Source organism: Pecten maximus, chromosome 11, assembly GCF_902652985.1.
Source record: "Pecten maximus chromosome 11, xPecMax1.1, whole genome shotgun sequence".
Lineage (NCBI taxonomy): Eukaryota > Metazoa > Mollusca > Bivalvia > Pectinida > Pectinidae > Pecten > Pecten maximus.
This window is the reverse complement of record NC_047025.1, coordinates 9,715,626-9,731,311: the sequence shown is the minus strand read 5'-3', so window position 1 is coordinate 9,731,311 and position 15,686 is coordinate 9,715,626. Positions and strand designations below refer to the sequence as shown.

Here is a 15,686-nt window from a genome sequence, read left to right as displayed (position 1 = left end):
GGCGGGGCCAAAAAGGGTCAAATTGACTGAAATTTCAAAAATCTTCTTCTCTACTCTCAGATATGGTAGAATCAAATACTCTTCATAGATGGAAAGGTCTTAAGGTGCTTTACCAAAATTGTGAATTTCATGACCCTGGGGTCTCAGGTTTGCCCCTAGGTAGGGGGTAAACTTTACTATAGTTTATATAGGGAAATCACATTTTTGACTATTATTTGTTGGATTTGTATTGGAATTCATTCTAACTTGGTTCAAATTATCAGCATGGGATGACAGTTTGATGGTATGTACATGTTGGCCCTGGTTGACCCCCAGGGGCTGGTGGGCGGGGCCAAAAAGGGTCAAATTGACTGAAATTTCAAAAATCTTCTTCTCTACTCTCAGATATGTTAGAATCAAATACTCATCATAGATGGAAGGCTCTTCAGGTGCTTTACCAAAATTGTGAATTTCATGACCCTGGGGTCTCACGTTTGCCCCTGGGGAGGGGGTAAACTTTACTATAGTTTATATAGGGAAATCACATTTTTGACTATTATTTGTTGGATTTGTATTGGAATTCATTCTAACTTGGTTCAAATTATCAGCATAGGATTACAGTTTGATGTTATGTACATGTTGGCCCTGGTTGACCCCCAGGGGCTGGTGGGCGGGGCCAAAAAGGGTCAAATTGACTGAAATTTCAAAATCTTCTTATCTACTATATGTTAGAATCAAATACTCTTCATAGACTGACCCCATTAGGACTGATGGGTGGGGCCAAAAAGGGTCAATTTAGTTGGCCGAAATATTTCAAATCTCAGGTGACCGTTAAGGCCCTTTGGGCCTCTTGTATCAAGGTCTCATTGACAGCCATAGATCCTGATGTTTTGCATGGAAGTTTTTTAAGGTCAAATGTCCATGATATGAAGTCTAAACTGAAAAATACAAGTTTTTTTGTTGTTTATGTTTTAGACTTGATATTTTACCATAATCTCTCGTTATAGTTTGAAGGTTTTGGTTAGGAAGTTTTGCAGTTCGTATTGTACTCATTGATGGTGATAGGATGCTAATATTTTGCATGAAATTCATTTTTGGGTCAAGCATCTCTGCTTGCAGTCAAATTGGATTTATAAGGTTGAGGAAGATTTTTTAAAAAAGCCATGTTTTGAACTTGGCTACATTATGTATTGAGCTCCATTTCCATCAAAATTGGAACACTTATAAACATGAAGATTTCATAAATATGTCTAGTTTTGTAATAACTAAATAGTTCAAATCACACATAATTTTTAAAAAGGTTGTTTGCTGAATAATGGTGATCTTTTTGAATCACAGAATTCATTTTTTTTTTTTTTTGAATTTCAATAATCATGAAAACTTTTTTCCAATAATCATGAAAACATTCATGATTTTGACTTGAATCCAGTAACAGACTGAATTAAACCATTTCATCACCAATAGCTATGATGACTCTTTTTATACATCTAGTGCAGGTTATATTTCCCTTAGATACAATATGCTATCTTTTCCTTTTTATGTAGCTCTCTGCATCAGTATAAATCAGCCTTTTAGTTTGTTTCATTTGAGTTCATGATTGCTAGATTCTTGTTCTAACCATGTAGGCATGCTTTTGAAAATAAGCATGATTTAATGATATTTTTCATTTCATTTTGGAAATTATGTGGTTGAGTGACGGGGGATAAAAACGCATGATGACATGTATTTGTATGTATTTGATAAATTTTCTTTCTCCTGCAGGGATAAAAGAAATGTAAGAAGAATGCACACTGCCGTGCGTCTCAATGAAGTCATCATTGAAAAATCTCACGAGTCGCAGCTTGTCATCTTAAATCTGCCAGCCCCACCGAAGACAGAAGCTGGCGAACTCAACTGTATCCTTACAATGATTGTTTGTCAAGAATTTTAATAGATGATTTAGTATTGAACTGCATTCAGTTGGAAGTTGAAGTAAACTAGAACTATATATTTGATATCTCTCAACTGCTATGCATTTTGATCACTGGTATTAATTTCAGAGATAATGTATGGTACATTATGTTACAATTCAATTGAAGGATCCTTCGGGTTCATGCAGCACTAAGAAAAAGCCTACTAACTAGAAATACTGTCTTCCATCATTAAGGATCATTCAGAGTTATTTAATGTTCTTCAGAAAGTTTTTGGAAAAGCTAATTACTGTATCAACAAATTTCAACATTTAGAATTGTGACATTAAAATATTAGAAAATGATTTAACCTTTCAAGGATTACTCAGTAATATTTTAGCAAAAAACAGTTGTTTCTGCTTTCTGCATGTTATTCCTTGACTTTGTTCTTAGATATGGAGTTTTTGGAAGTACTGACCGAGGGGCTAGAAAGAGTGTTGATGGTCCGAGGGAGTGGCCATGAAGTCATTACAATTTACTCATAGACCATGCGACTTTGTAGTCACGAATGGTATGAAGGATCACCGTACATATGTGTACGTGTCACTATTAATGTATCATGGCACAGAATATGTACCTAGGATGAAAATTTCACTGACGCACAGATCATGTACAAATGATTAAATTTCACCGACATACAGAAATCCTTTAAAAAGGATACAAAATTTCACTTAACAAATTACATTAAATTTTTTTTTCTTTCTGAAAATGAACTTCCAAAACGTATCTGCACTCTATACAGGGGTGCACACTATGCGCGCAAATTTACGGTAATCGTTCCGAAAGTACAACAGTATTTTCATTTACAGGTTCACATCTACATATCAGTTACAACGTGTATTGTATAGCATTAGATGCCTATGCATTTTCTGTATTTATTTTATCATCAAGGATTCATTTTCTTCATTGAATATTACATTTTCATTCTTGACTTTATGATAATTCTATTTCATTTTTTTCCATGACAACCTATCCATGGGTTATTTTTCTATCATTTCATCACATGAATATATACTATTTTTTATTTTGTATATAATAAAAATATAGATGTATATATATCTGATTTTCAATATCAAAGATGTGGAGTGTTTGTACAGGAGGATACATTTGCATAAAAGTACATTGATTATTACATATTTTGATTCTGACCTTCAATGCAAGTGATAGAGCAAGGGAGATAACCCTGTTTAGAGTGTGTGTATTTATTTTGCATGTGGACAGTAATTGTATGAGAGATATACACAAGTCCATTCCTAAAACCCAATTATGTGTGCTTAGAACATTTTATCTTCATCTTTTGATACCCAAATGTACCTTCATCAGACAAGACTATATTTTCATCTGTTCATTCCAGATCTCCATATGTTCAATGATACATAAAAAACACCAAATTTCACTGCCAAGACAATGAATTGGCAGTAATCAGTAATTTAATTAGCAAAACTGGTTTTTGATATACAGTGTATATCTAAATCTTAATACATTATATTTTTGTCTACATCGAGTATACATGTAAGCTCACCTATATTCTTGTAAAAGCCCTGACTTTTCACCACCTCTAGTAACTGTTACTATAGAAACAAACAAGTACATGTATTTCTATATTTAAAGACCTATATATAACTTGTAACATTCATGGGAGATGATATGACTTTGTACAGAATTAGTTTAAATCAGAAATCACACTAAAAGTGAGATTTTAAAACAAATTTTTAAAGTAACAAGGAACTGTATATTTTTGTTAAGTTTGTATTTTTTACACATTAAGTTTCATGTTTTAAAAGAACAGCGCTACGTGTTAGTTGGAGACCGTATACAACATCTTAATTTCCAAAAGATAAAAGATAATCTATTTTACAAAAATTAGAAACAAGTTGACTAACGCTTGATGATTCTTGTTGGGCTGGACTTTCTCATGTTGGGGAATCAAACCCTGATTGTGTAGATGAGAGGCGAGTGGTACCACTGCGTCACATAACCGCCCAAAAGATATAGTTACAATAGAAAAATCATCAGCTGACATGATATTGTAAGAGAGATAAAGTTAAACATAAGTTTTCGAAACATTTTCCATTTCAAAAGAGTTACCAAAATAATGTTCTAGAAACAAAATTCTGCAGGTCAATTCGGAATATTAAATATGTAGAATTAAGATGAAACCCTTATCCAGCCTTATACTCCAAATTCTACTTCCAAAAGTTCCATAATCCCGCCTCTATCAATATCAGTCTGTCCATCACATACAATTAGTAACGACTTTTTTTGTTGTGATCCAAATTCAGGTATACTGATAAATTTACATATTGTCAGCCATAACTATTTAGGGGGAAACTCATGATTTTAGAACCTTAATTTAGACATGAATTATCAGTGAAACTTTTTTATTGTGCATAATTGAAAAATCCTATTTATCCTGAAATCATTCCCTTCTCCTATTGTAAAAATCAAGTACTGTATTTATCCCCAAATTAGCCCCCCTCCCCTATTGTAAAAATCAAGTACTGTATTTATCCTCAAATTAGCCCCCTCCCCTATTGTAAAAATCAAGTACTGTATTTATCCTCAAATTAGCCCCCTATATATAAGTTTTGTAATGTAAACTTCATTTATTTTACAACAATTGCGAAACAAGTTATACCAACTTATATTAATCACACTTGCTGGCCCGGATGGAAACGCACAAGAGGTCTTAGTGTGGGAAGAAACCGGAGTACCCGTGGAAAACCCAGCGTGGTCAGGGCAGGTTACCCTAACACGTCCGATTGGCGAATCCAACTACATCCACCAAGGTGAAAAGCAGGCGTGTTACCACTGTGCCACCCTAAGTTTATAGTGTTGAAGTTTGGGTAGGGCTTATTTGTGAATTACTTTTACAAAAATGAAGAAGGGGGCTTATTTGTAGATAAATTTGGTATGTGATTAAAGGTCCTACTAGGCCAATATGATGTCTATAAATGTACACTTTATAGGCTTGAGATTTTTAACATATTAAGACAATCTCTTCTGTGGAAATTCTAAAGAAAATCATGATATTTTGTATTGTACACACTCATTGTTATGTAAATAATAGTAAAAATTTGTGTTAAGCAATTCATAATCCAGAGCAATGCATAAACAGAATTTGAATTTTAAGATTACAATATACAATGTACTAAAAAATATGTAAAAAAAAATACAAAAAAAACCCAACATTACTTGTACATGTATCATTTTCATAAAAGCATTTTTGTCATATTTTAATGTTTTAACACTATTTAAAATAGTTTTTATTAATTGTCTGCATTTTCAGGATTTTACATTCTGTGCCAAAGACATAACAGTGTAATGTTGTGAGCCATGACTACGTAAATGATTTGCCAAATGTGGGCATTTTAATTATATAAAGCGACTTGTTACATGTACAATGTATACTTATAACATTACAAACAGCCTATTTCATATCAATCATGTCCATGTACCAGGCGACATAATTGGTACTATTAATTAACATATAAGCTGTGAACTCTAAGTTTGTAATAATAAACAAAAGTATTTCTTATTGTTACTGATTAATAAGGTGGTGAATCTGTAGGGACTGGCCTATGGATTTAAGTTTCCTCAAAACTTAAAATCTAGGAAAGCTCTACAGAAATTAAGAAACCCCCAAATCGCTGCATAAACCACAAAAAGACATTTTCCTTTAATCCGATAATGCTTTCCTATGGAAAGTTTAAAGTCAAGGAATCTAAAGTTTTATAAGTATAATTTTTTGATGAAAACCAGTAAATGTGTTTTCATGTGTCTCGTCCTTTTGTCATATTAACTTCATTTTTAAAAATTATCTTTTACCAAAAAAATGTAATTATAAAATTTGTTGATGTGACAATCCATTTAATCATAATTTATTGTCAATATCCTTATTTTGTGTCAATGCAAAGCTAACTTTGTATGAAAATGAGGCTCAGCCACAATCTGATTAGTTGAAAAATTATCAGATTGTTATAAAATTTGACTAGATTATTCATAACTCAAACTTCATGTATGAAACATATATTATTTATAACTCAAACTCTGTGTATGGCTGATATTAAAGATTATATCAAAAGAGGTTGATGAAATTGTATCAGTTTTAAGACAATAAGAACATTTTATTTTGCATTTTCATCATGTGCTATTTGGCAGTCATTCCACACAAGCTGGTGTACACGTATACGTAGATGACACACCCACTTCTGTGACTTCTTAAACAATTTAACAATAATGTGTGTGTAGGTTGTTGTTTTTTTCATTATACAATTACTGGTATAAAACCAAATTAATTTTTGTGTGTATTCATACAAATTCACACTTACAGCTAAAGAATTACCATATATATTATGATGATGGATTTTTAAATGTAAGACTAATTTATAGTTGGAGATAATTATCACTTGACAATAGTATTTTTTACAGATGAAAGCAAAGTTTGACAGAATGTTGTGATTAGATTTTGTACAAGTTTAAAATACAAATTTTGTGATTTTTTTTTTCTGTTGTTAGTGTAAACTTTAAGGTATGTGAGAATCCGTTTTGATTATACTGTGTTGTTCCAATGTGTGAATATACAAAAAAATGTAATAATAATTCAAAGAAGAAAGAAAGGCTATTTTACAATAATTTTGAGAAGAGAGAAAGGCTATTTTACAATAATTCGGAGAAGAGAGAAAGGCTATTTTACAATAATTTTGAGAAGAGAGAAAGGCTATTTTACAATAATTCGGAGAAGAGAGAAAGGCTATTTTACAATAATTTTGAGAAGAGAGAAAGGCTATTTTACAATAATTTTGAGAAGAGAGAAAGACTATTTTACAATAATTCGGAGAAGAGAAAAAGGCTATTTTACAATACTTCGGAGAAGAGAGAAAGACTATTTTTGTTGTCTGATGGAAATACAGAAAATGGTAGGAATTAAAACCATGAGTTGATCCATTTACTTCCACCTATATGATAGTGATGAACAGATCCACAAACACTAAATATAATGGCTCACAGAATCTCGGCACCTTGTTAGGGTAAATTTGAAGACCATATTTAACCAATTTCAAATTCAAAAAAAAAAATTATAAATTCTTTGATCAAGCACATTATGACAGTATGCTGGAGACTGTGCACACTAATATACCATATTTTAATAATGATTTTATTGTGAAGTATAACTGTGCAGTTTATCTCACTACTAGTCATAGTTGAGCTGCTATATTGAAATAAAATACAGGTTATATATTGATAAAACATACTATTGTTTTCCTACCAAATATTTCACTGGTAGGAATACCACCTACTACTCTGTAACTTCGGGTTTGAACATCTCGGACATACTGTTATTCAAAGGATGTGTGACCAAGTTTTAAGAAGGGCTCTTTAGACTGAAATGTGTGGGTATGAGTAACACTTGATAACATTTAACTAAAGTGACTGTATAGGTACGGGATAGGGAATGGATGGGCTTATTACCTGGTACAATGTGTATGTTATTTACTGAGTATATGCTTATAACTGGATATAGGCTTATTACTAGGCATATACTTATAACCTGGTAATGCTTATTACCATGTACAGACTGTATATATGCTTATTACCAGGCATATACTTATTACCTGGTATATGTTTATTACCAGTCAAAGGCTTATTATGAGGTTAAGGTTTTTTACCACTCAGACTTATTGTCTGGTTTATGGTTATTACCTGGCTTAGGCTTATTACCGGGAATAGGCTTATAACAAGATATAGGCCTATTATCAGACATAGGCTTATTACCGGGAATAGGCTTATAACCAGATATAGGCCTATTATCAGACATAGGCTTATTACCGGGAATAGGCTTATAACAAGATATAGGCCTATTATCAGACATAGGCTCATTACCGGGAATAGGCTTATAACCAGATATAGGCCTATTATCAGACATAGGCTTATTACCGGGAATAGGCTTATAACCAGATATAGGCCTATTATCAGACATAGGCTTATTACCGGGAATAGGCTTATAACCAGATATAGGCCTATTATCAGACATAGGCTTATTACCGGGAATAGGCTTATAACAAGATATAGGCCTATTATCAGACATAGGCTTATTGCCGGGAATAGGCTTATAACCAGATATAGGCCTATTATCAGACATAGGCTTATTGCCAGTCATAGACTTATTTTTAGTCATAGGCTTATTACTGGGTGCATGTTTATTACGGGGAATAGGCTTATTACCATGCATATCTTATTACTGAGTATGTTTATTACCAGACATATACATACTACCTGGTATATGCTTATTAGGTCATCTGACCCGAAGGGTCAGGATGACCTATAGCCATCGTGCTTCGTCCGTCGTCGTCCGCCGTCCGCCGTCCGCCGTGCGCCGTCCGTCGTCCGCCGTCCGTAAACTTTTCACATTTCAATCTTCTTCTCAAGTTCCACCAGTGGGATTCACATGAAACTTGCCAGAAATGATCCTGAGATGGTCCTGACCAAGTGTTGTTATGTTTCGGGTTGGTCCGAAATCCAAGATGGCCGCCATAGCCGCCATTTTGAAAACACATTTTAAACTTCTTCTCAAGTTCCGACACTGCTGTTAGGCTGAAACTTGCCAGAAATGATCCTGAGATGATCCCGACAAAGTGTTGTTATTTTTCGGGTCGGTCTGAAATCCAAGATGGCAGCCATAGCCGCCATCTTGAAAAACACATTTTAAACTTCTTCTCAAGTTTCACCAGTGCTATTGAGCTGAAACTTGCCTGAAATGATCCTGATATGATCCCGACCAAGTGTTGTTATTTTTTAGATCAGTCCGAAATCCAAGATGGCCGCCATAGCCGCCATCTTGAAAAACACATTTTAAACTTCTTCTCAACTTCCACCAGTGCTATTGAGCTGAAACTTGCCTGAAATGATCCTGATATGATCCCGACCAAGTGTTGTTATTTTTCGAGTCGGTCTGAAATCCAAGATGGCCGCCATAGCCGCCATCTTGAAAACACATTTTAAACTTCTTCTCAAGTTCCACCAGTGCTATTGAGTTGAAACTTGCCTGAGATGATCCTGATATGATCTCGACCAAGTGTTGTTATTATTCGGGTCGGTCCGAAATCCAAGATGGCCGCCATAGCCGCCATCTTGAAAAACACATTTAAAGCTTCTTCTCAAGTTTCACCAGTGCTATTGAGCTGAAACTTGCCTCAAATAATCCTGATATGATCCTGACCAAGTGTTGTTATTTTTTAGATCAGTCCGAAATCCAAGATGGCCGCCATAGCCGCCATCTTGAAAAACACATTTTAAACTTCTTCTCAACTTCCACCAGTGCTTTTGAGCTGAAACTTGCCTGAGATGATCCTTATATGATCCCAACCAAGTGTTGTTATTTTTCGGGTCGGTCCGAAATCCAAGATGGCCGCCATAGCCGCCATCTTGAAAAACACATTTTAAACTTCTTCTCAAGTTCTACCAGTGCTATTGAGCTGAAACCTGCCTGAAATGATCCTGATATGATCTCGACCAAGTGTTGTTATTTTTCGGGTCGGTCCGAAATCCAAGATGGCCGCCATAGCCGCCATCTTGAAAAACACATTTTAAACTTCTTCTCCAGGTTCATTGGTGCCTTTGAGCTGGAAATGGATGAGGATGTCAAGGAAGGCGAGCCAACATAGTGTTATTTTTTTGGCCTCGTAAAAACTTTGACAATTGGCAGCAATATGGCGGCAATTTTGTAACATGATTGCGCAATCATGGTTTTCCTGAACAACACCTATTTCAAACTTCTTCTCAAATTCCACTGGTGGAATTCAGCTCTAACTTACCAGAAATGATCTTGAGATGGTCCTTACCAAGTGTAGCTATTTATCGGGTCGGCCAGAAATCCAAGATAGCTGCCATGACAGCCATCTTGAAAAACACATTTTATACTTCTTCTCCAGTTCCACTGGTGCCATTGAGCTGGAAATTGGTGAAGATGTTAAGGAAGCAGGGCCAACAAAGTGTTGTTATTTTTTTGGCCTCGTAAAAACTTTGACATGGCAGCAATGGCGGCCATTTTGTAACATGATTGCGCAATCATGGTTTTCCTGAACGACACCTATTTCAAACTTTTTCTCAAATTCCACCGGTGGGATTCAGCTCTAACTTACCAGAAATGATCCTGAGATGGTCCACACCAAGTGTTGTTATTTATTGGGTTGTTCAGAAATCCAAGATGGCCACCATGGCCAACAGTGCCACTATATACTTGCTACAGAGAATGCATACTACAATAATATAAGGGTTTTAATTTAGAGTCAGATGACCGTTAAGGCCCCTGGGCCTCTTGTTACCATGTATAGGCTTATTACAAGATATACACTTATTACCAGATTAATACACAGACATGAAAGCTTGGAAACATGGTGTTTATTAGTATCTATCTTTACCCTTTAACAACTAGTGTAGATAGCCATCTTTTTAATTTGACTTAAGTAAAACAGGTGGATTTGAATTATGTTTTAATATGTTTGTCTGTCTTGTTTACATTTAAGACTGTGTTTACAACACATATATTTATGTCTTATATTGAATGGTGCCGGTCTAATACATTTGCCAAACTTATTTAAGTCATATTTTATTATCAATAATATAGTTATACTTTACATACTGTATAATTTATATTTGGTACTTAATTAACATAAACCTATAGCTATATACAAGTTTGTGTAATTGTGGGAGTGTTCTGGAACACTTCCTTACAATTTTTTTCCTCCTCTTTTTTTTTCTCTCTCGGTGGAAACATTTTTTACTACTTTAGAGGAAATATCAGTATATATAATATTATAATATTATACTTGAGGAAAACATTAATATTGATTACTCTCAATTTTCGTTGAATATTTTCACATTATATATTTTTATCTTAAGATACACTACAAGTTTTTGAAGAACAATTTACAATAGAGAAAAGAAGGCACATTTTATCAAACACACTTTTAACACAAATGCCTGTTGCATATAAGAAATTTTGATATATTTTGTTTTAATATTGAAAACAAAGTTGTAGGGAAAAATATTTTTGAAAAAAAATTCTTGGAAAATATAGAAAAAGTCTTATTCTCTTGTTAAAGAGGAAGATATTTGCTGTTGAAATTATTGTGTGGTTACAGGAAGTAACAGAAACAATTATGTATATACATTGTATTGTATAAAAATCATATGCAATGTAAATGCAATCTAATTAAGATTATACTTGCACACGTAATTGTATTTCTCTTTGATGCACTTGATGACAGGTTTACTGTATTGAAGTGTACAATAGGGTATCACAGAAAAGTGAAATAACAAGTATGATTTTAATCAGGTTAACATGAATACAGTAATTGATACGGTTTTTTCCAGAAGCAATATTACACAACCAGTATTACCACTATAATGATAATGTATGTGTAGAATGGCAGAGAGAATTTTGTGTCAGAATGGTGAAATTTATATACATTTTTAATTAATGATAATTTATTTGTGATTTGTGATTTAATTGGTGATAATAATGTACATGTGTGTATGATTTTTGATAATTTTCCTAGTCTGATATTTCCAATCATATTAATGAATATTTAGTAATGTTCTAGTCTTTAAAAGGAGAGTACATATTATGTATGTGTGACAGGTATCTAGGATAATCTCTGTCACAGTGTTAATATTTGTGCACCTCATCCTTAAGGTAGAATGTCCCAGGCTCTTTTCTGTATCTCTAACCAAGAAGAGTTCTCACTTAAATTGTCTTTATAAATTGAGAGTTACTTCCCCATATTCTACCTAGCAGACATACATGTGTTAATAGTAATGTTATTTTAGCACTGGAAGCATTGCTCTTCTTTAATATTTTGCTAATCTGGTAAGTGTGCTAAAATAAATATTTTACATTAAAACTGAGAGTTGAATTAAAAAGTAGAAACACTATTGGTTTCTTTTCACACAAAAATAATACACAGCAGAGATTTACTTTTGTGTCAAATTGTCCATACATTCCTATAATATTACTGGAAAAAAATCTAAATCTTCTAAGCTCTCAAAGGGATTGCCTTCATATGGATTCAGAGGAGAAAACTGCAATTTAAGGGGAATATGCTAAGGTTTGTTATACAGTCAAACAGTGATGGGAAAGTCTACCTTAAATCAAAACAATCAAATAGTCCAATAGATTTGTTCATTAAGAATGTTTTGTACCAAGGCAAATAAATTCACACTTTGATTTGCTTCATCTAGAATGTCATCGTTTTCATGTGTTTATGTAGAGTCATCTCTCTGTCATGACCTCGGCTGATTTAAATATTTGTGCTGTATATTATAGACCACAAATATTATTCTATAGTGACCAATTAATGTATGAGCTACAAAGTTGTCAGCTTGTTTCATCATCTTTTATACATATGTGTATGTCATACAAAATATTCTTTTTTCCTCTATTTCATTTACAAAAAAAATCATCAAATAATATATAATATCCAAAATTTTTAATCTAAATATATTGATGTGATATCTTATAAATTGTGGAAGATGTATTTTTTGGTGTAAACAATTATTTTGGTTGAAAATGCTACAGATTTATTACATGCCTTTACGTAAAGCCTCGTATTTTTTTCATATACAAAAATAATCTGCTTCCTTGGAAGATCGGTATATTTATGCTCACTACAAAAGATGATGAATGTAAGGGAGGCAATTGCAAGGGAGGTAATTTATTTTGTAAATGAAATAATTTGCTGAAGTACAATATCTATTATGTTTAAAGGGAGGTAATTTGCTATTCTGAAGCACATAATAGTTTTACAGTCATCCTGTCAGGAATCTGATTTTCTGGTTATAGTATATTTATAAATTTTATAAGATAGATCATAGTTTATAATATGATTATTTTATGACACCCTGATGAAAAATTCCATGTTTTCCTGGCAGGCCAAAAGAGCCACGGGTCACTTGTATGTGTTTTGTTTTAGGTGCTATTTACTGACAGAATATCAATGTTAGCTTGGTCGTGTTCCAGCATACTAGAAAATAAAACTCACTTATGTTTGTAAACCTGTGTTGGACTTGGTATGTTACCAATACTTCATAATCATCCTAACTCCAGGTTTCTTCAAAGTCCATTTCATTAACTGATACAGAAAGAGACATATTGTCTAAAAATCCAAATATTTATCTTGTGGCTGAAAAACTAATGCTCATCGACATAGTTGAAGACCTTACTTAAAGGTCATTAGGCTGAACGAGGCTTAGGTTTGTGACATTAATAATGTGACTACTGAATTGAAACATTATTATCAGAAGTGAACAGAATATTAAACAGTATCAATATATTTATCAATCAGGTGTGCTCTTTGTAGTGTATAATATCATATCAGCAGTTGATTATCAAGTACAAACCATCCACATGTGGTCCCTTATATTCATGTGTAGCTTCCTTTTTAAATTGTTCACAATAGCAGATTTGTCCAAATAAAGGGCTTCTTTTGGTTACCATGGCAACCAGATGATAGCACCTTTTTAAACAAAAAACAATATTTATTGAATTTGTTACCCCTCAAAACCCATTTCAAACTAATTTTCACCTTAACTAGACATCTCAATTTTTACCAATGAAAGGTCTCCATTATGTTTCCATAGTAACAGTTCTGGGAACACCTAATGTTTAGCTTTGATAAACTGCACTACTCAAACAAATTTGAATGACATTGATATTGGGCTGATTAGCTATAGGCTATTGCACAACAAAATATAGTCACATGGTTACCATGTCAACCAAATTCTCCAAAATGAAGACCTTGCATGCACATCTACATATTTGTAATATTCATGTTTAACAATGGAAACTAGTTCACAAGTTAACGAGGAGTAGTAGTCTCGACATGATCTGTCTAAGTATAGGTATTCTTTTGGTTACCATGGCAATCGGATAATATCAAATGTTTTGGAAAATATTAATTTTGTAAGTGCCATTACTAAAAACCCTGATATACCAATTTTCAGCTTAATTGGACAATATCACTAATTTGACTAATCAGAAGCCTCTATTATGTTTCCATAGTAACAGATCTAAAAAACTGAATGTGTAATTATAAGCTACTCCACTTGGCCAAGTTTGAATGAAATTGATCTAAGGACTTCTGAGCTTTAGGCCATTACACAAAAACCTACCTATAGTGTGATCTGCTTACCATGACGACCTAAAATTCTGCCAACAGACCTACATGCACATCTACACATAGTCCATAACATTTCTATATGGTTTCATTGAAATTAGTTACAAGTTTAGGAGGACCAGTTGTGTGGACACTTCTTTACACCAAAAAAACTTGCTGTAGATACCTGGTTACCATGGCAACCATTTTTTGCAAAATACATTTTAACCTTTACACATGGTCTCTAACATTTCTTTAGTTTCATTAAAATAGGTTTAAATGTTTAAACGAGTTGCCCGGACAGTAGGATAGTGTAAGAACATGGAACAAATAGGTAGGGTCCCAAAACAGACCCTTGTTCAACAATAATATATTCTACCATAGATTTTATTAAGGAAGCAAATTGGATTCGTTGAATTTGTAATCGTTGACAGACTGTTTCATTCCTTCTAGAGAAAGTTGAGAGACGTGATTTAACATGTATACTTCAGATATTTTACAAGTAACTGAAGTTATGTATTAGTGTTACTCTACGGATTGAAAGCGAATGATACAATTCTGAACGAGAGCGTTAAGGTCTAGCTAGTCATTGTATACCGAGTCTAGCAGCTACTCTGGATACGTCAAGGTTCTAGTCACTTCTCTGTAGCTCTGGGACACCTCAGAGTGCAGTTAAGTTTATATATATATATATATACACTGTACTATTAAACTATTTCGTTGTATATAAACACGAGTTTATCCGTAAATGTAAGTTATTTATTATAAGTGCCAATATCATAGATAAAACTGCCATTTAATTCTTACATTTAGATGTCATATTATATTATTGATATTCAGACAGTTTGATTTACAAGATAAGAACTAGATCTTCCTTTCAAAGCTACAGAAGGCTAAAAATGTTCTTACACTTGAAAGAGTGTTGTCAAGGAAACTGACACCGGGCGTCTAGATATCATTAAATAGTTTCATAAGAATTCTGTTCCAATAGACTGGACAATTGAGTGCATACATATGGCCATTAAAATAAAACATTTACGATCGGTATTAAAGCTGATATCGTCGAGGATTGAAGAGATAATGCCTTGTGACGAGCCTGTGTAAATGTAGTTTATAGCCATTCGCGTGTAGCTAATTCCAACCATCGCAGGTCATAACGTACATTTTGGACTTTTTCCTGGTGGTATGGATAATGGTTGTACGTACAATTTACACATAATTTATCCATATATCAACCTTCAATCCATATATGTATGAACCTAATTTAGACTAGCACGCTTTTCTTGCACGTGGCGATTGGCCAGTCTTTTTCTCCAAGGCGCTGTAATTAATTATTCACACGCTTCCTGATGAGAACCGTCTTTTTGTAAACACCCCAGCAAGTGGCCGATACCATCCACATGGACTAGACCTTACCAATATGGTGGGGAAACCACCGGACATGGAATACACTAAACCAACCCCAAAACGGAGCATGCAGTAAGTTCTCCAATTTTAATGTCATTCTTCATTTTTAATTTGTGTTAATTGGTTTGGTTTGTAGCATTACTTATACGATCTTATGTCACCTCTTGATGTCTTAACGTGTGAACGTAGGTGTACA

The 15,686-nt window shown here is 33.6% G+C and overlaps 1 protein-coding gene and 1 long non-coding RNA gene across 3 annotated transcripts in view; one reads left to right on the top strand and one right to left on the bottom strand.

Moving 5' to 3' along the window:
* Positions 1 to 6,994, top strand: part of LOC117338190 (solute carrier family 12 member 6-like) — a 114,189-nt gene extending 107,195 nt beyond the window's left edge. For both annotated transcript variants that reach the window (XM_033899446.1, XM_033899445.1), the window contains 2 exons: positions 1,741 to 1,874; positions 2,322 to 6,994. In XM_033899446.1, coding sequence (XP_033755337.1) covers positions 1,741 to 1,874; positions 2,322 to 2,413 — 226 coding nt within the window. In that variant the 3' untranslated portion in view covers positions 2,414 to 6,994. The remainder of the gene's footprint in view (positions 1 to 1,740; positions 1,875 to 2,321) is intronic.
* LOC117338191 lies at positions 6,387 to 8,215 on the bottom strand. The gene is made up of 2 exons (XR_004534985.1): positions 6,815 to 8,215; positions 6,387 to 6,747 (listed from the first exon to the last, which is right to left on the bottom strand). It is a non-coding gene; the product is annotated as an uncharacterized LOC117338191 (long non-coding RNA).
* Between the last annotated feature and the right edge of the window lie 7,471 nt (positions 8,216 to 15,686).